Raw genomic sequence first — 20,944 nt, 5'->3', positions numbered from 1 at the left:
TTCAGTCTTCACTTCAATAAAAGTTAATTGTGACCAGCTGCTGAACACCATTAATGCTGACAGTCCGGGGCAGGAACATCACCCCAACCAGGGAAAGAACAGGCTGAAGAATAACTACATGTATTCAAGTCAGCTGGGCCTGATGAAGTTCACATTAGGGCAGGGGTCCCAAATGGGGGCCAGAGCCCAAAGATGGGCCATGACATAGTCCTGGCTGGGGCACTGGCAGGGGTGAAGATGGGGGTGGAATATGAAGAGGCGTTGCACCTCCTTCCTCCCCCCAAAAAACCTTGCATCTTTCCATTCCCTTCCTGACCATGGCCCTTCAGTGCATCCCCAGGACACATGGCCCTGTCTAACTGACAGAGCCTGCCTGGAGACCGTGCATAGGGGGAAGTTTGGTGGGGCAGGTTTTGAAAGAGGGATTTTTTCAGGGGGAGGGAAGCTGGGAGCCATTGATGTGCAGCTGGAAGGTTTCCTCCACCCCTTCCTAGGGTGCAGACAAGGGGGAGGGGGTTGTTATTTTGCAGTTGGGAGTATCAAGGACCCCTCCCCCAGGGCACTGACCTCTCCCCTTCCCACCTCTCATCTGTGCTGTCCATGCTGGGAGCCACCCCCACTCCCACCTCCCACTCTGCCCATTGCAGGCTGCACTTGGGGCCCTCCCCAGCCAGCCGTCCCTTGCCAGGCTGGAGCATGACACTGCATGCGGGGACATCCTCAGCCTGTCTCGGGCAGCCAGCTCGCTCAGCGGTATTGCTGACTGGGGGCTCCCCTGCCAAACCCAGGGTTCCCCTGCACCATTCCCCCCAACTTGGGGTCCCACCCACACCCCAACTCCCCTGGAACATGGCTACCCCTCTCCTTCTGAAACAACCTGAACTCTTCATATACCACAGCCCACCCCCGCCCCCTCCCCGTGAGCCACCTGTGAGCAGCGCCCTCCATCTCAGACCAAACTGCTCTCGGTGTCACACCCCCACACACGCCCCAGGGCCAGGCTAGTGCTCTCTGGGGCTGGACCCCTGCTGTGACTGGGGTAACAGGGCCTGCTCCTTTCTCTGCCCGTCTCTCCCCAGCTGGAGGGGGCTGCAGGAGAACCAGGCCCTGGCGCTGTGGCAGTTCCAGGGCTGAGCGGAATGTGCCGCGCCTGCCATGGGTGACAGGCAGCACCGAGGGACCTCAGCCACCTCCCGCTTTGGCTCGATCTGGGGGCTGATGTCTGGGCTCTTGTTGCCCCTGACTCTCCAAGGGAATGGGTGCTGGGCACTGCTGTTGGGGAGCAGGGGTGGCACCTGCCCTCAGGCCCCAGCACGCAAGGGGCAGGGGCAGGAGGGCAGAGGAAAGATGCTCCCAGCTAGTACATAGCAATTACAGCTATGGAATAATGAATCATTTTCCTGCAGAAGTGTGAGTAGGGGGCCGCAGCGCCCAATGCAGCTGCACTGCAGGGCCTCATACGTAAGGATCTAGCTGCAGCGATCTCAGACCCAATCTCAGTGAGTCTCTTGGCGAGCTCCTGGAGGCTGGGGGAGGGCGCAGGGGATGGGCGAAGGGCAAACACAGCACCTGTCTGGAACAAGGGGACCAAGGAGGAGCTGGGAATTCCAGACCAGTCAGCCCAACTTCGAGACCTGGGAAGATACTGGACTAACATAGGGGCCAAGCCCTTTGTAAGCCCCTGGAGGGGAACAGGCTGATGAGCAGGGCTGTGGGCTACAGCGTATAATGCCACAGCCTGGGTCTTTCCCCACCTGCCTTCTGCCCCCACATGCTCCAGGCTACTCAGCCCTCATCGGTGTCCACTGAATACACTGGGGGTGGGGGGGGGACTGCCAGGCTCTGCTGCCCAGTGGGTATGCGTCACTGTTTTTGTCCCAGCCCGAGATGGAGGAGAGGTCTCTAGGGTGGGGGGGTCGGAGGGTGAGCCCCCCTCGCACCCTGAAGCGGCGGCTTCTGTCCTTCAGGGCTGGGCCCTGCTCTAGCAGCTCAAAGACTTGCTTAGCGGGTTACTCTGAATGGGGGAGGGGGGTGTAGCCATCTGACCATGCCAAGAAGACAAGGGGGAGGGGACATTGGGGGGTCCCCGCTGTGAGTAACACTCCAAAGTGCAGATGGGATGCTCCTGCCAGGGCCAAAGGGGTGAGGGGTCCGGAGGCCGGGGAGGGGGGAGTGTTCCCAGAGGAGCCATAGAGGAGTGGAGCAATTGAGGAAGGAAGAAGGGGGTTGGTGCAGCTGGGAGCTGGGGGGCTTTGAGCTGCTCTGCAGGGTAAGTGGACATGGGTGTTGGGGGCAGCAGAAGAGTCTTGGGGGCACAAGGGGTGGTGGAGTGACAGGGGGCACAGGGCAGGGGTGAAGAAGGGGGTGGAGGAAGGAAGTGGTTGGGGATGGTGAGGAGTGGGGGGTTAAGAGGTGGGGTTATTGGAGAATGGGGCCAAGGAGGGGGTGTGGGACTTTGGCGAGTGGGGGGATGGTCTGGGCAGTGTGATTTTTATTGGAGTGTGTGGGGGGTTGCGCAATGGGGTGGTTTTTTTGGGAAGCTGGGGACGGAGTGGTGTGGAGAGGCAATGGGAGGGAGCAGGCCTGATGGGAGGTTTGGGGGAGCTGGATTTATTTGGGGTTTTGGGGTAATTTAGTTGGGGGGGTTGGCTGGATTGAAGTGGGTGGCTGGGGGATTATTTGGGGATTAGATGGAGGGGGTTTAAGCAGAGGTGGGTGGGAGTTGGGCAGGTGGGTTGGGGGACTATACAGGGATTGACTGGGGGCTGAGGGAGGGGTTATTTGAGGGTATGTGGAAAGGGGTTGGATATGCACTGAGGAGGAGGGTAATTGGGGGTCTGTGGGGGGTTGGGTGTGGGCTGAGGAGGGGGTAATTGGGGGTCTGTGAGGGGGTTGGGTGTGGGCTGACATGGGGTTTGGGGGGTCTGTGGTGGGGGTTGGGTGTGCACTGAGGAGGGGGGTTAATTGGAGGTCATGGGGGGTTGGGTGTGGGCTGTCATGGGGTTTGGGGGAGGGGTCTTTGGGGGGGGTTGGGTATACACTGCAGAGGGGGGTTAATTGGGGGTATGTGGGGGGGTTGGGTGTGGGCTGATGTGAGGTTTGGGGGGTCTGTGGTTGGGGTTGGGTGTAGGCTGACTTGGGGTTTGGGAGGAGGAGTCTGTGGTGGGGGGGTTGGGTGTGGGTTGACATGGTTTTTGGGGGAGGGGTCTGTGGGGGGGTTGGGTATGCACTGAGGAGGGGATAATTGGGGGTCTGTGGGGGGTTGGATGTGGGCTGATGTGGGGTTTGGGGGGGTCTGTGGTGGGGGTTGGGTGTAGGGTGATGTGGGGTTTGGGGGGAGGGGTCTGTGGTGGGGGTTGGGTGTGGCCTGAGAAGGGAGGTTATTTGGGGGTCTGTGGCAAGAGTCCAGAGGAGAGCAACAAAACTGATCAAAGGACCTGTGAGGAAAAGTTAACAAAACTGGACATGTTTAGTCCCAAGAAAACTAGACTGAGGGGGAACCTGACAACAGTTTGCACACACATTAAGGTCTGTTATAAGGAGGATGAGGTCAGGTGTTCTCCATCGCCATTGAAGGTAGGACAAGAAATATTGGGCACAGAGGAGGTTTCGGTTCAATATTGGGGAAACTTTGTAACTCTAAGGACAGGGAAGTGTCAGAACAGGTCACCAAGGGAGGCTGTGGAGTCCCCATCCCTGGCGGTGTTTAAGGACAGGTTGGATGCTCTATCATGGAATCATGGACGCTCTAGGTTTACTTGGGCCTGCCTTGGAGCTGGGGACTGGACTGGATGATGTCTCCAGGTCCCTTCCAGCCTGACATTTCTATAATTCTATTTCAGGAGCCATGGAATTGATACAGTACAAACCATCGGAACCACTTCCTGCCCACCACCCCCTGTTCTTCTGATGCTTGTTTATAAAGTCACAGCAGTTCTTGGTGGGGGAGGCTGTTATCCAACAACACCATCTGAGGCCGGAGGCAGAACAGGAGCTTTGTTGCCTGTAGCAGGATGAACGTTCAGGCTCCAGGCCGGCACTGCCCTGTTCAGGGTTTTCCGCTGGGGATGGGACGCAGCAGTGGAGGGGCAGAGGCCTCAGAGTGGCAGTTTGTGTTAGAGAGAGATGAACTCTGCTGGCGCTCACATGGCCCAGAACTGCTCCTGAAGCCTGTCTGGCCCAGGGTGGGGTTTACACACCCCATCAAAGGGAGTTGCTGTTGCCTTTGGAATGCCCCAGATGATACCAAATAACAGGATTTTCAAAAATCTACTTGGTAAAGACTCTTCAGCTGCTCCTGGCATGGGGCCTCTCCCTCCCCTCTGCAATACCCCCAGGGCCTTGCATCTGCTTTATTTCTTCTCTGCCATCTCAGCATGTTCCTCTCAATGGCACCACTCCTGTGGATTGCTGAGCAACCTTACATCCTACTAGCTTCAGGGACTGGTGGGTGGTGAGGGTGTTCAGACTTTGCAGGGTGTCACGGACTCACAAATGGTGCCCACTCTTGGCCCTGTGCGGTCTGTGGGAGGTGCCCCTTTCAGTGAGACAGCCCTTCTCGGGGGTCCACAGTCTCTCTCGGGGTCAGGCCCCTCCACCTCCTGGAGCCGCACCTTTCTGAGCCTTAGCACATCTGTCTCTCGCTGTGGGCCCCCTCAGGGAGTCCACACGCTCTGGACCCCCCAGGCCTCTCACCCCCGAAGGGGTTGATGCAACCCTGTTCTCTAGACCGGAGTGACTCTCAACCAGCATAAAACAGGAGGGTTTATTGAGAGTTGAACACAGCACAGGAAACTCTCAGGGCCTCAGGCCTGGCCTCTCAGAATAACAGCACATCCCAGTCTCCCTGCAGCCAGGTGGGCTCTGCCTGCTTCCCCTCTCCAGCCCAGAGCCTCCTCTGCTTCCCAGCTGGGCCTCCAATATCCCTGGCCCCAAGCCCCACCTCTGTCCATTGTCTTCTCTCCAGGTAAACAGGGTCGTAAACAGGAAGGCCTGGGTCTCCTCTCCTCTCAGCCCTCCTCTGGCTGGAACCGGCTGGTCACAGGGTCCGCTCTCTGCAGCCCATTGTCCTCCCACTGGCCAGAACCGGCTGGGTCTCCTGAGCTGGGTCTCCGGGTCACCAGCTCACCAGTCGCTGGGGTCTCCATCCTCCAGGCCATCAGCCGGAGTCCCGAGTCCCTCTCCGGTCCTCTGTAACAACAAACTCCTCTCCCCTCACCTTGTTAAACCAGTAACACCCGGGGACATGGAGTCCCACCCCCTGTGCATGCAAACCACTGGAAAACACAAAAAAACCCAAGAAAACCGCCCACTTCGTCACACAGGTTTGGCTTTGTTTTGGGCACTGGTCAACAACTATAGCCCAGCACCTTTGCATCTGCTGCTCCAGCCTGGCTGATGCTGAATTTCCATAGTGCAGAGGTTCAGCTGGGACAGGTGTCCAAAATGTTGATACTTGTCTCAAGATAAGTAGGATGTGGTTGGTTTGGAAATCTTATCATAAAATATCAGGGGTGGAAGGGACATCAGGAAATCATCTAGTTCAACTCCCTGATCAAAGGAGGACCCCTCCCCAGACAGATTTTCCCCCCAGATCCCTAAATAGCCCCCTGAAGTCATGAATTCACAACCCTAGGTTAAGCAGGCCATTGCTAAAACCACTGAGCTATCCCTCCCCTCCTTGTCAGGTCAGCCCTTCTCACCACTTTCTGGCATTTCTGGGGTTTGGCCTTAATGGAAATCCAGGGAGAAAGCCTCATGCTACTGCTACTTCTGGGTCCTATACAAACCAGGAAATACAGGACCACAGTTAATAAGAGCAGCTCAAAAGATCATTTTTGCTGAGCCCAGCCCTGCACAGATTTCCAGCTTAGGTTTGCATTTTCAGCAAAAGTTCTTGTGGTTATTTTCTCCCAACCCCTTCGTGCCTCCATAATAGCCAGCCACCCCATCAATCGCATCCTGGTGAGCTCCAAGGACAGGGCTGAGGGACAGAGGAGCAGATACACAACACACCTGCCTTCAGTTTCTTTGGGTGCAAGTTCCTGATTGCATGGATGAGTCCCGTTCAGATGGGCAGGTTCTGTGTGTCTGTGGTGAGAACTGGAGCTGTCAGGGCCAGCAGGCAGGTGAGGAGCAGGAGACGAGCGCACGGGGCAGCTGAAAAGGGACGAGGCGGAGTGAAGCCTGAAACACAAATGCAGGGGCCAAGAATCCCAATTCCCCCATCCTGGACAGAAGAAGTCAAGTACTCACTGATGGACAATTGGTTCAGATTCTGGAACTGGCTCCTTGTGCAGAGGAACCTAGAGCCCTGACAGAGCACTGTATAACCAGAGTCTGGTGGCTGTCTCTCACCCTGGGCTCTCCCCCGTATAGGCTGTTGTTCACACTAGTAAAATGATGTTAAAATGCTGAGCAGGAGCAGGGAAGAGGCACAAAAATGACTTGTGGCCTGGCCAGCACACCTTCAAGCAGGCAACCCGAGGGGCTGCAGCTAGCAGTTCAGAGGTCTATCATTAAGGAGGAGGTAGCCTGCATTTCATGTTTTTGCTGTAGCAGACAAAGGTGTAACAAGAGCTAGCAAAGCTGATGTTAGAAACCAAGGCCAGCTCCAGGCCCCAGCGAGCCAAGCGCGTGCTTGGGGTGGCATGCTGCGGGGGGCTCTCTGCCAGTTGCACGGAGGGCGGAAGGCGGCTCCAGTGGACCTTCTGCAGGCGTGCCTGCGGAGGATCCGCTGATCCCGTGGCTCCAGTGGAGCATCCGCAGGGACGCATGCGGGAGGTCCACCGGAGCCGCGGGACCGGTGAGCAGCAGAGCGCTCCCCGTGGCGTGCCACCATGCTTGGGGCGGCGAAATTGCCAGAGCCTGCCCTGTTAGAAACATTGAAATTGGAAATCAATGTCAGTGTAGAAGAGTGATGGGACATCACCCACCGGAACCAATCGTGCGGGGACGTGGGAATTCACTCTCACCTGGCCTCTGGGGATGGAGGCAGCACGTGGCTGGCACTTATAGCTCCTGCCGTATGAGAGGCAGGTGCTGCTACCGACTGCTCCCCCTAGCCCCCGCCCTGCTGCGCTCTGGGGATGCTGCCCTGCTGTGGAGCTGTCAGGTGTCTTCAACTGGAATTTGTTTGGAGAGAAACTGTGCTAAGGAGCCTTATCAGCCCTGGGCAGAGAGTACCTGGGAGCCTGCCTGGGTCGGGCGGGTCTGGTACAGCCTCCCCCCAGATAAGGCTCTTCCCTGGAACTGCCACCCATGGGAATGAGAAATGATTCCCTCCGAGGTAACACCCAGGGCAGCCAGGGCAGGGCAGGGCATGGCCTCCTGCCCTGGAGCATTAGGGCTTTCGGGAGTCAGAGATGTCAGCAGAGCAGGTTGTGGTTGTACGTTAAAGCATTGAAGAAAGTTGTGGGGGCAGAGGAACTAGGTGCTGTGCCATTGCACTTGATCAGCTCAATTTGAAAATGTCTTTCAGAGGAAATCCAGATGTATACATCTGACATGTACACACATACACACACACACTCACACGTGCACACTAAAACATGCGCACACATGTGTACACACACATACACATATGTACACATCCACACACACACACTGTCCCTGAAGCTCCCCAGAATGAGACTGACGGGGTGGCTGGCTATTATGGAGGCACGAAGGGGCTGGGAGAAAATCATCAACAAGAACTTTTGCTGAAAATGCAAACCTAAGCTGGAAATCTGTGCAGGGCTGGGCTCAGCGAAAATGATCTTTTGAGCTGCTCTTTTTAAGTGTGGTCCTGTACTGCCTGGTTTGCGTCGGACCCAGGCAGGAGACTGGGCTGCTCTCAGCTGTAGAAGTCATTGGAATGAGCCAGGTCGGAATGAGCCAGGCCCTCAGGGCCTTCAGGAGGAGAAGTGAAACCCACTGCTACCACCAACTGCCCCAGCAGTCACTGATGGGCACCAAACCACATCCTTCCAGTCAGGCAGTTTCATATGCACGTCAGACCCTTGGTTTGCCACTCAGACACCACAGTGATGGGCACAGTAAGGATCAAGAGAAGTTAAACAGGCAGACAGACAAGGAAACAGTGGCCTTGGCTACAGGTGTGTGTGTGGTGCAATTGCTGGCTGAAGGAACAACCTTAATTCCTGCTTGGCAGCCTGAGCGCCGATTTCTGACACAACGTTTTCCTCTGGCCTATTGTTGTTCTCATGGCCAGGGGTGCCTTGGCCCCTGGTGTCAGGATGGTGCTAAGGAGGCTGCTTTTCAAAGGTCCCTAACTACGGTTGCCAACTTTCTACTTGCATAAAACCAAACGCCCTTGACCCAACCCCTGTCATACCCCTTCCCTGAGACCCCACCCCCACTCACTCCAGCCCACCTCCCTCAGTCGCTCGCTCTCTCACACCCTCACTCACTTTCACTGGGCTGGGGCTGGGGGTTGGAGTGCAGGAGGGGGTTAGGACTCCGGCTGGGGATGCGGGCTCTGGGATTGGGCTGGAGATGAGGGGTTTGGAGTGCAGGAGTGGGCTCAGGGCTGGGGCAGAGGGTTGGGGTGCGGGTGTGGGGTCTGGGAGGGAGTTTGGGTGTGGGAGGTGGTCTGACCTGGGGCAGGGGGTTGGGGTGCAAGGTGTGGGGTCTGGGAGGGAATTTGGGTGTGGGAAGGGATCTGACCTAGGGCAGGGGGTTGGGGTGCAGGGTGTGAGGGCTGGGAGGGAGTTTGGGTGTGGGAGGTGGTCTGATCTGGGGCAGGGGGTTGGGGTGCAGGGTGTGAGGTCTGGGAGGGAGTTTGGGTATGGGAGGTGGTCTGACCTGGGGCAGGGGGTTGGGGTGCAGGTGGGGGTGTGAGGTCTGGGAGGGAATTTGGGTGTGGGAGGGGGTTCTGACCTGGGGCAGGGGGTTGGGGTGCAGGGTGTGAGGTCTGGGAGGGAGTTAGGGTACAGGAGGAGGTTCTGACCTGGGACAGGGTTTCTGGTTGCAAGCTCTGACCAGGCGGCACTTACCTTAGCCAGCGCCCTGTCAGTGGCACACCAGCCCCACGGCAGGCCCCTGGCTCCGTACAGCTCCCAGAAGCGGCCAGTATGTCTCTGCAGCCCCTAGGAGGAGGCATGGCCAGGCAGCATTGTGTGCTGCCTGCACCCACAGGCCCCACAGCTCCCATTGGCCATGGTTCCCGGCCAATGGGAGCTGCAGAGCCAGCACTCGGGGCGAGGCCAGCGCATGGAGCTTCCCTGATTGCCCCTGCACCTAGGGGCTGCAGAGACCTGCCGGCTGCCTCAGGGAGCCCCGCAGAGCCAGGACAGGAAGGGAACCTGCCTTAGTGCCACTGTGGCGCCGACCGACCGGACTTTTAATGGCCCGGTGGGTGGTGCTGACCGGAGCTGCCAGGGTCACTTTTCAAGCAGGCGTTGCAGTCGAAAACCAGACACCTGCCAACGCTGTGTCGAAGGCCCTGATTTGTGAGTGAGCTGAGACTCCAGCCTCCTGTGCTAAATGAGCTTCCTAAACCTTTTCCTGCACCCCCTCCCCATCCCCCCCTTTTACCTGCTTCGTCTGCCCGGTGTGGGGTGTTGTGACCCCAAAGTGTGAGTTCCCTGCCACAGAGCCTGTCCTCTTGTCCCTGGGGGTGCAGTGCCCAGTCCTAGGCACCCTGCCTCCAGACTGGGTGTGACAGAGTGGGAATGGTCTTAATGTTTTCTCTGAATACTGTGGGTGCCTCAGTTTCCCCTATGCATTTCTTAATTATCTAGGTGATGGGATAAGGGTGTGTGATTGTTGCAGAGCCCAAGAGGGCAAGTGTGATGGTGTCTACACAAAAAATGGCCGACATCCTGTCTCCTGGCAACTGATGGCCTGGGCCCCACCCTTGCAAAGTGCCAGCTGAAGGTGTTGGAGAACAGAGAGATCAGGTGGCCTCCTGGCCCGCGAAAGAGCCAAAGGCCAGAGGAGGGGCTAGAGAGTTTCAGTTTGGAGCTCGCTTAGGAAATGGAGGGAGGCTCAGCACTGGGTCTGGGCTCCCTGCCCCCAAGATGGACCTGACTGAGGGGTCCTGTTGTCTGTACCTACAAGCTCTGGTTTGGACTGTGTTCCTGTCGTCTAATAAGCCTTCTGGCTGGCTGGCTGGCTGAGAGTCCTGGTGAATTGCAGGAAGTTGGGCGTGCAAGGCCCTGACTCCCACACTCTCTGTGACAACTAGGGCCCCCGGGTAACGCTGAAGTAGGAAGATGTTATCACTGTCTGAGTCGAGTTATCACTATCTCCTCCGGCCTTTGGGTGGGTCCCTGCTGCGGATTTGCTTGTTTCCCACAGGGTCTAATGGCCCCTCTGCCCAGCCCGGGGCTGAAATGCCACAGGTTTGTTATCCTGGGAGAGCTCAGCATCCACGTGACCAGTGCCAGGAACACATGGAGCCCACCCGGGCCCACCCTGCTCTGGGCACACCCTGGATCTGACTGTCAACCGAGGGGTGAGCACTGGGCATATAACTAATGTTCTGACTTGAGCCCAGCCTCATGGCCCAGCGATCCTGGCCTGTCCTCCCCCCACAGGGGACAGACCCCACAAAGATGGTTGGCCTGGAGGAGGGTTTGGCTCCTGTAAGTTTTCAGGAGATGCTGGCAGGGCCGGACTCCAGACCACAGGCCAAGGGACCACTGAGCACAATCACACAGTGACCACAGCCACAAGCTGCTCCTCATCAGTGCTGGATGAATGATGTCGCGTGAGACACAGAGACAGCGCTTGGGAGCCACAAACCCTCTGCCAGCTGAGCAAAGCTGGGAATGTGACAAGACAACACACCTTCGGGTGGATGTTCCTGCTTGCATGGGTGGGTCCCTGTAAGATGTTCAGGTTGTGTATTTCCAGGGTGAGAACTGGGGCTGACAAGGCCAGCAGGCCGGTGAGGAGCAGAAGACGAGGGCACCGGGCAGCTGCAAAAGGGAAAAGCCGGCGAGAGGCTGGGAACACAAACCCGCCCTTCAGGAGTCGCGACTTCCAGTTCCCTCTGCCAGCACAGGGCCCCCCTGGAGCAGCCAGCTAAGAGCACACTCCGCTGCTCCGCGCTCACAGCAGCACAGGGGTGCTGGGGAGCCAGGCGGGGTGCTTGGGAATGTGGGGCAAGGTGGTGATCAGGGTAAGGGGAATTATGGGAGAGAAGAGCATTGGGGGAGGAGTGACTGGAGGACTGGTCCAGGGTTGTGGGGGCAGCCTGTGGGTCTGGGGAGCCCCATGCATGGTTGCTTGAAGCTGCAGCCTCTGTTCCCTGGCACAGCCCTATGGGAAGCCCTAGTTGCCTTGCTGTGGAGAGTCACTGTTGTCCATCCCCCTGCACACAGACATCCTCCCTCAAGGCTCCCCCGAGATTTCCAGAGCCCTGCTTAGCCCTGCCTGCCCCCATCCCTGCTCTGCCCATGGCCTGTCTCCCAGGGTCCAACCCACGCCCTGTGCTGCCCAGCCAGCATCCCTGGCTCACAGGGGCTCTGCAGGGAGCAGTGGGATCAGACAATGCTGCTGAAGAGAGAAGATGAACGTGCCCCTTTTCCACTGGCAGCTTGCATGTAACCTCACAGCCTGGGAATGTGACTGGCATCAGTGCTGCGCGCGGCTCAGGAACAAAGAGCAGTGATTTCGCTGCTAACGTCCCAGGTCCCAATGCCCCCGGGTGCTCTGAGGGGAGTGTGAGAAGAGGGCCGGGAGCCAGGGAGATTTCAAACCAGAGCATTTTCAAATGTTTCCTATGAAATGATTGATCGGCAAAGCTGAATGATGGTGTCACACAGAGCAGCTCCATGGTGATGCTGAGGGAGGGGGCACTGATCCCCTCAGAGAACTGGGCCCTGCTGAATGCAGGGGCATGATAGATGAAGAGCCAGGCCCTGGGCCAGGTGGCATGAGAGCACCAGGGGCCTCTTTCCTCCCCTCCCCCTAGCTTTGTCGGGGCAGGGTTCCTACCTTGGGCCCCCGACAGCACTAGGGAAAGGGACCAGGCCTGTGGGCCACCATAGGGGCATTGTCCTCCGCCAAGGGGTGCGGCCAGACTCCTAGCTAACTAGTGTGCAAGCTGCCATGGGAGCATGTGCTAGCTGGCACAACAGACTGCATCTTACCACACAAGCAGTGGGATGCATCCAGCCCAGTGGTCTGGGGCCTCCCCGCCCCAGTCCCTGCTGGCACATGGCTCCAGCCAGCAGAGTCCCACCCCACGAAGCTGCCCTCAGCCCCAGCCCCTGGGGACCATTCTTTAATTTAAACAAAGTGCTGCAGAATCCAGGGACCTGGCCGCAGCATTTAGACCCAGCGTGATACCCCATAGATGGGGGCTGCCACGGGATGCCCTGGCGTGAGGCAAGCACTGCACTCCTGCTCCAGTAGCCCCAGTGCCCAGGGGTCTGCACGTGGCCAGGCAGAGCTGCAGGCAGAGCCTTCAGTCTCAGGCTGAAGAGCGGCTCCGCGTGCAGTGCGAGTGGGATGGACACTGCCTCTGTCCCACAGGCTCCGGAGGGCAGGGGGCCCAAGTACTCCTCTCTCCCATCCGGCACTAAGGGCCCAAGTCTCTCCTCCCGCTCACATCTCCTCTTTTTCCTCCTGCAGAAAATCCCTCTGGCCCCTGTCTCTCCTCCCCCACACCCCAAACGGAAGGGCTGATGGCCCGGAGAGTTACTCTTGGTGAAGCAGGGAGCAAAGGGCCCATTCCAGCAGCCCCTATGCCCTGCCTGTGAACCTGGTAATGCCAGGCATGTTCTCCAGCAGCGTGGTGCCCATGGGAGCACCCAGTGACACAGTGACAGCAGGGCACAGAGTTACCAGCTGCAGACCTCACTGCTTAGAAATGTGTGTTTATTCCAAAGCCTGGATCCCCAGGCAGGGCCATGCAGAGGGTGTTTGTGAAGCTCTCCCCATGCTTGGGATGTCACCTTTCCAGGGACCTCTAGGCCTGCTCATTGCGTTGCCGAGCTAAAATGATGCGGAAGAGTCACTCCAGGCTGAACGCTGGTGCATGGGAGTTAGCCCAGTGGAAAAGAGCTCGGAAAGTCTGCAGGGAGGGAGAGGAGAAGGAAAGTGGCCCCATTTCCTTGGTAACCTGGGTACCTCCCCTCAGCAAGGCCTGTGACGGCAGGCGGGAGGTTTGGCCATGACACACTCTGACCCTTTTCCATCCCTTCATGAAGTAGGCGTTGGCCTCACTGCAGACAGAAGGGTAGGAAAGGGGTGACTAACAGTAAGACGCTGGTTTGATGAGGATGGCAGAGGCTTGGCAGTTCCCACTACAGAAACTACCCCAGGTGATGCTACCTTTGACGTTCAGTTGAGCAGAATTACAAGACGAGTACCACCAGCCCCCACCATAGCTAGATGCACAGTTCCCACTGGAAGTGTCCTGATCCAGGTCTTTAGTGGAGAACTTCATGTTGTCATGCACTATGCTAGGATTATTTGGGGCCATGGCGTCCCCTGCAGTCCCCGTGTAAGAGCCCAGCCTCAGCCTGTAGCCGTTGGACTCGTCTTCCAGACCGAAGAGGTTGTAGTCTGCGTATTTCATGGTGCCGGATGAATCGTAGATGACAAACCTGACCTGGTAGACCTTCTGCTTGGCGATCCAATAGATGTACTCCGTCCCCAGCCAGTAGTCATTGTGCACGTTGCCAAAGCCGTACTTGTAGGTGCTCCAGGACTCAGCCCAGGTGATCTGTGTGTCGCGCTGGTTCCGCTGGAGGACTGTCCAGCCCTCGCTGGTGCTGTTCAACTCACAGTAGACCTCAAATTGGTGGAGTCCTGTGGGCTGGATGACAAAGACGCCGCTGACCCTGATCCAGGTTATCTCGCTGCAGTCCTTGGGCCAGGCTATGGGCAAAACGAGACAAGGTGTCGAGAACAAAACACCATGGAACAAAACCCCGCTCAGAGACTCAGCTCAGAGATCACAATGGACTTTCCATAAAACCTTTCCTTGGCCTTGTCATAAACAGATAGTTAAGGGTTAATAAAACAGGAGTACTTCATGTCTCTTTTGCCTGAAAAGGGTTAACAAGTTCAGTGAGCCTGGCTATCACCTGACCAGAGGACCAATCAGAGGACAGGATACTTTCAAATCTTGAGGGAGGGAAGTTTGTGTGTGTGCTGTTAGTGTTTGATTGCTGTTCTCCTGGGTTCTGAGAGTGACCAGACGTGCAACCAGGTTTCTCTCCAATCTCTCTGATACAGTCTCTTATATGTCCAGAATAGTAAGTGCTAAGTAGATAAGGTGAGTTAGGCTTATGTTTGTTTTCTTTATTTGCAAATGTGTATTTGGCTGGAAGGAGTTCAAATTTGTATTTTGCTGAAAGGATTTTAATTTGTACTTGTATACTTAAGCTGGGAGGGTATTCCCAGTGTCTATAGCTGAAAGACCCTGTAACATATTCCATCTTAAATTTACAAAGATAATTTTTACTGTTTTTTTCTTTCTTTAATTAAAAGCTTTTCTTGTTTAAGAACCTGATTGTTTTTCCATTCTGGTGAGACCCCAGGGGACGGGGTCTGGATCCACCAGGGAATTGGTGGGGAGAAAGGAGGGAAGAGGGAGAGAAAGGTTATTTTCTCTCTGTGTCAGGATTACTTTCTCTCTCAGGAAGAGTCTGGGAGGGGGAGAGAGAAAGAGGGGGGAAGGTGAATTTTCCTCTATGTTTTGAGATTCAAGGAGTTTGAATCACAGTGATCTTGCAGGGTAACCCAGGGAGGGGAAGCCTGGGAGAGGCAACAGTGGGGGAAAGGGTTTACTTTCCTTGTGCTAAGATCCAGAGGGTCTGGGTCTTAGGGGTCCCCGGGCAAGGTTTTGGGGGGACCAGAGTGTACCAGGCACTGAAATTCCTGGTTGGTGGCAGTGCTACAGCTTCTAAGCTGGTAATTAAGCTTAGAGGAATTCATGCTGGTACCCCATCTTTTGGACGCTAAGGTTCAGAGTGGGGAATTATACCATGACAGGCCTCCTTCCCAACTCCTCCGCCAAGGAATAGCAGCCTGTATTTTGACCAGATCAGGCTGGGTAGAGGAGTCCTGGAGGTGAGCTCTGGACTCTGATGTCCCCATAGCTGTGCCTGAGGAAAGTCTCACCTCTGGCACTCTGCTCCCAGATATGTGTGTGTGTGTGTGTCCATGCTACCTGCATACTCCAGCAATTGTGTGAACAACCCCTGGGATGATCTGGGCTCTCACCCCTGTGGGACACACTTACCACTTACCCTGGGCTACCCGCATGTCACTGGCTCTGCTGTGCCGGAGGCTCCCTGTCCCCTGATCTGTGTGGGGAGGAGAGATCCAAGTGACGTGAGGGATTTACAGAGGATATTCCTAGCTCCACAGCTGGGAATATTCTCAGCGCATTCACCTCCCTGTCCCTCTGCTGGCCCAGTTGCTCCTCACCCCACTGGATCGCTCCAAATTCTGACACCCGCAGGGCGGCAGGAATTCACCTATAATCCCTCCAGAGCAGAGACCTACCTTGGTACCTCCTCAGCCTGGCCACAGCCCCGCTGCCAAGACCCATCAGCATGTGGGGGCAGGGCACCAATCCCAGAGGCCTGATAGGCTCTGCCTGCATTGGGCACCAACAGGCTCCTTCCCTCTGGGCCAGGGCCCATTCGCAATGCACAAGGTGGCTCCTTGGGCCCCGGGCCTGGATCCTAGCTCTGAGCTCAGGCTCCCCAGCCCTGCCTTGCCTAGCTCGAGCTCTGTGTTCATTCTGCACCAGTCGCCCTGCTGCTGGAGCCCCCCCATCTCATCCCATCTGCCCCCTGCCCCGCTCAGGCCCGCGCTGCACCAGTTCACTCCTCTACACCCCCGCAGCTGCTCAAGGCAACCAGCACCTCCTGGCTTTGGCCTGTGCTGCTCCCTGCACTGCAACGGGCCAGCCCCAGTGCGCCCCCCCAACCTCCCTCCCCTCGCTCAAACTGCCAGAGTGCTCAGCGTGGTTTGAATGGAGAGCTACGGGTGGAGTGTAATTTCTCCCAGTGCCTTCAGGCCTCCATAATCCCCAGGCAGCCAGTGAGTGACGTTCTGGGGCCCCAGGGCTGGCAGGGACCCCTAGGGCCAGGAGTGAGGCCTATAGAAGCAGACACATGACACACCTGCCTTCAGGTCCTTCAGGTAGATGTTCCTGATTGCATGGGTGGGTCCCTGTAAGATGTTCAGGTTGTGTATTTCCAGGGTGAGAACTGGGGCTGACAGGGCCAGCAGGCTGGTGAGGAGCAGAAGATGAGGGCACCGGGCAGCTGCAAAAGGGAAAAGCCGGCGAGAAGCTGGGAACACAAACCCGCCCTTCAGGAGCCGCGACTCCCAGTTCCCTCTGCCAGGGAACGGCACAACCCTCCCGCCTCGCCCAGCACAGACTGGCACTGCTGCCCTCGCCCGTCAGTCTGGCTGGGCAGCCGGCCAGTGGCCAGCCATGCTCAGGGCAGAGAGGAGACGCTAGGAACTGACCCGTTGGGCCAGAGACTCCCAGGAGGGGGAGTCTGGGATTCGCCCTGGAGAAATGTTCCTGCCCCACAGAGACACCCCTGTGCCATGGAAATAACCGAGAGGGGAGGGAGAGTGGGTGAGAGAAAGGGAAAATGGAGATTGGGGGTGGGGGGCACTGAGACCCCCAGGGATCGGGGTCGTGATGGGTGGGCGGGTGGCCACAGAGCCGCAGGGAAAGGAACCCTGAGGGCTGGGGGCACGGTGGGTACTGGGAGTTCCTCCTGAAGGGACGGTGGTTGGCCAAGGTCACTCAGCCCCAGGATGTGGGAGGGGGACTGGCCAGGGGCACTCAGAGCCCTGGGAGGTAGAGGGGGAGCGCTGGTCTGGGGCACTCAGAGCCCTGGGAGGTGGAGGGGGCGCGCTGGTCAGGGGCACTCAGAGCCCTGGGAGGTGGAGGGGGGCGCTGGTCAGGGGCACTCAGAGCCCTGGGAGGTGGAGGGGGGCACTGGTCAGGGGCACTCAGAGCCCTGGGAGGTGGAGGGGGGGGCGCTGGTCAGGGGCACTCAGAGCCCTGGGAGGTGGAGGGGGGCGCTGGTCAGGGGCACTCAGAGCCCTGGGAGGTGGAGGGGGGCGCTGGTCAGGGGCACTCAGAGCCCCGGGAGGTGGAGGGGGGCGCTGGTCAGGGGCACTCAGAGCCCTAGGAGGTGGAGGGGGGGGGTGCTGGTCAGGGGCACTCAGAGCCCTGGGAGGTGGAGGGGGGGCGCTGGTCAGGGGCACTCAGAGCCCTGGGAGGTGGAGGGGGGCGCTGGTCTGGGGCACTCAGAGCCCTGGGAGGTGGAGGGGGCGCGCTGGTCAGGGGCACTCAGAGCCCTGGGAGGTGGAGGGGGCGCGCTGGTCAGGGGCACTCAGAGCCCTAGGAGGTGGGGGGGGCGCTGGTTAGGGGCATTCAGAGCCCTGGGAGGTGGAGGGGGGCACTGGTCAGGGGCAGTCAGAGCCCCGGGAGGTGGAGGGGGGGGGGCGCTGGTCAGGGGCACTCAGAGCCCTAGGAGGTGGGGGGGGCTGGTTAGGGGCATTCAGAGCCCTGGGAGGTGGAGGGGGGCGCTGGTCAGGGGCAGTCAGAGCCCCGGGAGGTGGAGGGGGGGCGCTGGTCAGGGGCATTCAGAGCCCTGGGAGGTGGAGGGGGGCACTGGTCAGGGGCAGTCAGAGCCCCGGGAGGTGGAGGGGGGGGGCGCTGGTCAGAGGCATGCAGAGCCCCGGGAGGTGGAGGGGGGGTTGCTGGTCAGGGGCACTCAGAGCCTGGGGGGTGTCTGTCTGGGGTGGGCACTCAGAGCCCCAGGAGGTGGGGCTGAGAGGAGGGACTGTCCCGGGGCAGTCAGAGCCTGGGGAAGGTCTGTCCAGGGGGGGCACTCAGAGCCCCGGGAGGTGGGAGGGGGAAGGGCGCACAGGATTTCAGCAATTCCCTGGCAGTGCAGAGATGCTGGCGGCACGGAGGAATCAGCTGTAACAATCCCCAGTTGGGATCCCTGGCTCGGCTAGTGGCTATGGGGGCCCGTGGCCAGGCTGCAGTGGAAGGTGACCTGCGGGAAACACCTCAGCCTCTGCCTCCTGCTAGGAAGGGCCTGGGCCAGACAGTGACCCACCGCGCAGTGTCCCAGCTCCCTGCCCCGCACCAGCAGGGCACAGCCCCTACTCTGTAGCGTGGTTGGCATGTACCTAAGTGCTGCTTCCTCTGTCCCAAAAGGCCTCTCCCAGCCGGTCTCTGGCAATCCCTGCCGTTCAGTAAGCCACATTACCCAGGTGTGACATACTGAGGGGGGGACCCATCGGGGCTTGGGGGCTGTCACACAGCTGGGGAGTTTCACTCGGCTGGACAGGGGTGACATGTGATAGACTCTGTCTCCCTGGAGCTGGTGACTCTGCTCCTCTGAGTCTCAACCCGGGTGTCTCTCTGCCCTTTCCCCCAGTTGCCCCCGGGCGAAGTGGGAGCGCCCCACGTTGAGTTCTGGACCCACAAGTGCTGGTGGGTTCCAATCCCAGCTGACCACGCCCACCTGCCCTAGTGCGGAGCAGAAGGGCCCAGCGCTGCCCCACAGCCCCTCTGGCTCTCCGAGCCCGCTCTTACCCATCACCTCCCCGCAGCACGTCCGTCCCAGGCTGAACGCTGCTGCTCTGTGCAGAGAGGTCGTCCAGGTGGAGGCAGCACGTGGCTGGCACTTATAGCTCCTGCCGTATGAGGGGCAGGTGCTGCTACCGACTGCTCCCCGTAACCCCCGCCCTGCTGCGCTCTGGGGATGCTGCCCTGCTTTGGAGCTGTCAGGAGTCTTCAACTGGAATTAGTCTGGAGAGAAACTGTGCTAAGGAGCCTTATCAGTCCTGGGCAGAGAGTACCTGGGAGCCTGCCTGGGTCGGGCGGGTCTGGTACAGCCTCCCCCCAGATAAGGCTCTTCCCTGGAACTGCCACCCATGGGAATGAGGAATGATTCCCTCCGAGGTAACACCCGGGGCAGCCAGGGCAGGGCAGAACTCGGAGCTGATAGCGCCCGGGCCAGGCCAAGGCCCTACCACTCAACCATTATTCCTGCCAGTATGTGACACGAACAGGCCAAATGGGTGACAAATCCCTGCAAACAGCTGGGTTGTGTTGCTCCCCTGTCGTAGCTGATGGGTTCTAACAGGCTGAAGGATGTTCTCTTGCTGGGTTCTTAAATAAAGGTGGTTGTTTAAAAACAAAACTAGAGCTGCACATTCCAGCCCACAGAAGTGCCATGCCCACTGCCCATCCCCTATGGGCCTGCAGACCCCAAAATTTGTGTTACAAGCCTCACACAGTCAGGTCCCAGCAGGAGCCATGGGCTCCCAGCACCCTGCATGTTTTGGTCCAGGTCCCTTCTGCAGATGCGCCCTGCCATCGCCAGCTTACCCAGGCCTGTTTCGCTGCCTGGCCCACAGCTGATCCCTGCATGGTCAGGAATAGCCACCAAGTGCCCCAGACACATTCAGGCTTCTCCTCGACAATGAGTCCAAGAGGATCACCTGCCTGGTCTGTAGCAGCCAAACGTGTGAGATCTGTGTGTCCTGGTGATATTAAAGCTCACGGTGTAAAGTGCCTCTGCTTGGCAACTCCCTCCCCTCTCAGTCAGAGATGGGTTGCCCTTCCCGGCCCTTTGCGAAGCCTGTCTATATGCACAGCGTTTGGGGAGGGCTGGGGCAGGGGGCTGGAAGAATCTATTTTGGGAGATTAAGGGTGGCAGAGTTGTGCTTTATTTGCAGTTTCCTTTCTTCCTTCCACTGCCTGGGGACTGTAGCAGGGGAGGCAGTATCAGATACTAGGGTGGTGGGCACCCTTATCAAAGCCTGGACAGACAGACAGACAGATGTGCTGCAGTTCCGTATTTACCTGGGTTTGGTGTTGGAGTCTGGGATTGACATCCTAGCCTGGCTCACGGTTGCAGTCCAGATAACCACAGCAGTCGGTCCTTGGACCGTTCATCTGAGCCTCTCGTGGCATTTGTGCAGAACTCCTCACCCCTAGGAACACATCCAGGCTCAATAAGGGATCGGACATTTGCGTGCCCAGTCAGAACCTCCAGGGCTGGACACGTTACTGCTGCGCGTCCCGGAAGGGACATTGGCCCGCCAGCTCTGGGGCGTTAGTTGGTCTCTAGCTACTGGCTAGGACATCCCTGTACCTTCCTTTGCCGCATCCGGTACTGGCCGTTGTCAGACACCAGAAGGATCCTAGCTCAGCTGTGGTCTGGCATTTCCCCTGCTCCTCCTGGGTCAGGGCATTATCCAGCTCTAACTAAAGGGCCTGGGGTGGGGCAGATTGTCCCACATGTACTGCTGTGGGGTTCTCACCCCTTCCTGTGCAGTAACCAGTGCTGGTCGCTGTCTGAGATGGTCACTGGCCCCGGAAGACCTTGGGTCACAGCCAGGCTGGCAATTCCCCGATCTCTACATGTGCTTTTCTGGAAAGACTCCTTTCCTTGTACCCTTGGGATGCGGTGTCCGATGGGGGAGGTGGCGTGTGGGAGGGAAAGTAGCCTGGGCCCAGATCCTGCCAGGAGCTCAGGGTGGAGACTGAGGATCCCGTACTGCGGACTGCAGTGACAGCCTGACCCCTAGTGGCTGCAGTTCATTGCTGCAGCGTGTGATGAGAGTGGGAGACAGGCGCACCCAAAGCATGAGGCAGGGGCAGGAGAGGAGTCGGGGAAGGGGCAGCCTTTTCCAGCTCTGGTTCTGCTGGTCTCTGTGGATGTCGTCCCAGCAGAGAACAAAGTGGCCAGTTTAGTCACTTTGGGACTCGGTTCATTGCTTGCTGGTAAGGGACGTGCGTGAGCCTCACTGCTCCAGCCCAAATTTGAGCTTCCCTTTGCATTGCTCCTTTGCGTCTGTGGCATAATTTTGTACTTTCTTTGCTCTTGTGTTCTCTTTAGCTCACGCGCTGAACTCTGGTGCTGGTGGCTGAACCAGTATCATTTATCTGAAATATTTATCAGCTACTTTTCTCACTCTT

At 58.2% G+C, this 20,944-nt stretch overlaps 1 protein-coding gene across 2 annotated transcripts; it reads right to left on the bottom strand.

Annotated features, from left to right (window-relative positions):
• Window positions 1-12,830: 12,830 nt before the first annotated feature.
• On the bottom strand, window positions 12,831-18,804 carry LOC115636466 (fibrinogen-like protein 1-like protein). 2 transcript variants are annotated; one of them, XM_030536604.1, is made up of 4 exons: window positions 18,551-18,802; window positions 16,098-16,241; window positions 15,213-15,269; window positions 12,831-13,836 (listed from the first exon to the last, which is right to left on the bottom strand). In XM_030536604.1, the coding sequence occupies exons 1-4, from the start codon at window positions 18,552-18,554 to the stop codon at window positions 13,208-13,210; spliced, it is 834 nt and encodes a 277-aa protein (XP_030392464.1). In that variant the 5' UTR covers window positions 18,555-18,802; the 3' UTR covers window positions 12,831-13,207. The 2 variants fall into 2 exon arrangements, with proteins under 2 accessions (XP_030392464.1, XP_030392465.1); XM_030536605.1 differs by lacking the exon at window positions 15,213-15,269 and having other exon boundaries at window positions 18,551-18,804.
• Between the last annotated feature and the right edge of the window lie 2,140 nt (window positions 18,805-20,944).

This window comes from Gopherus evgoodei, chromosome 17 (genome assembly GCF_007399415.2).
Source record: "Gopherus evgoodei ecotype Sinaloan lineage chromosome 17, rGopEvg1_v1.p, whole genome shotgun sequence".
NCBI classification, from domain to species: Eukaryota; Metazoa; Chordata; order Testudines; family Testudinidae; genus Gopherus; species Gopherus evgoodei.
This window is presented reverse-complemented; position numbering and strand designations above follow the sequence as displayed.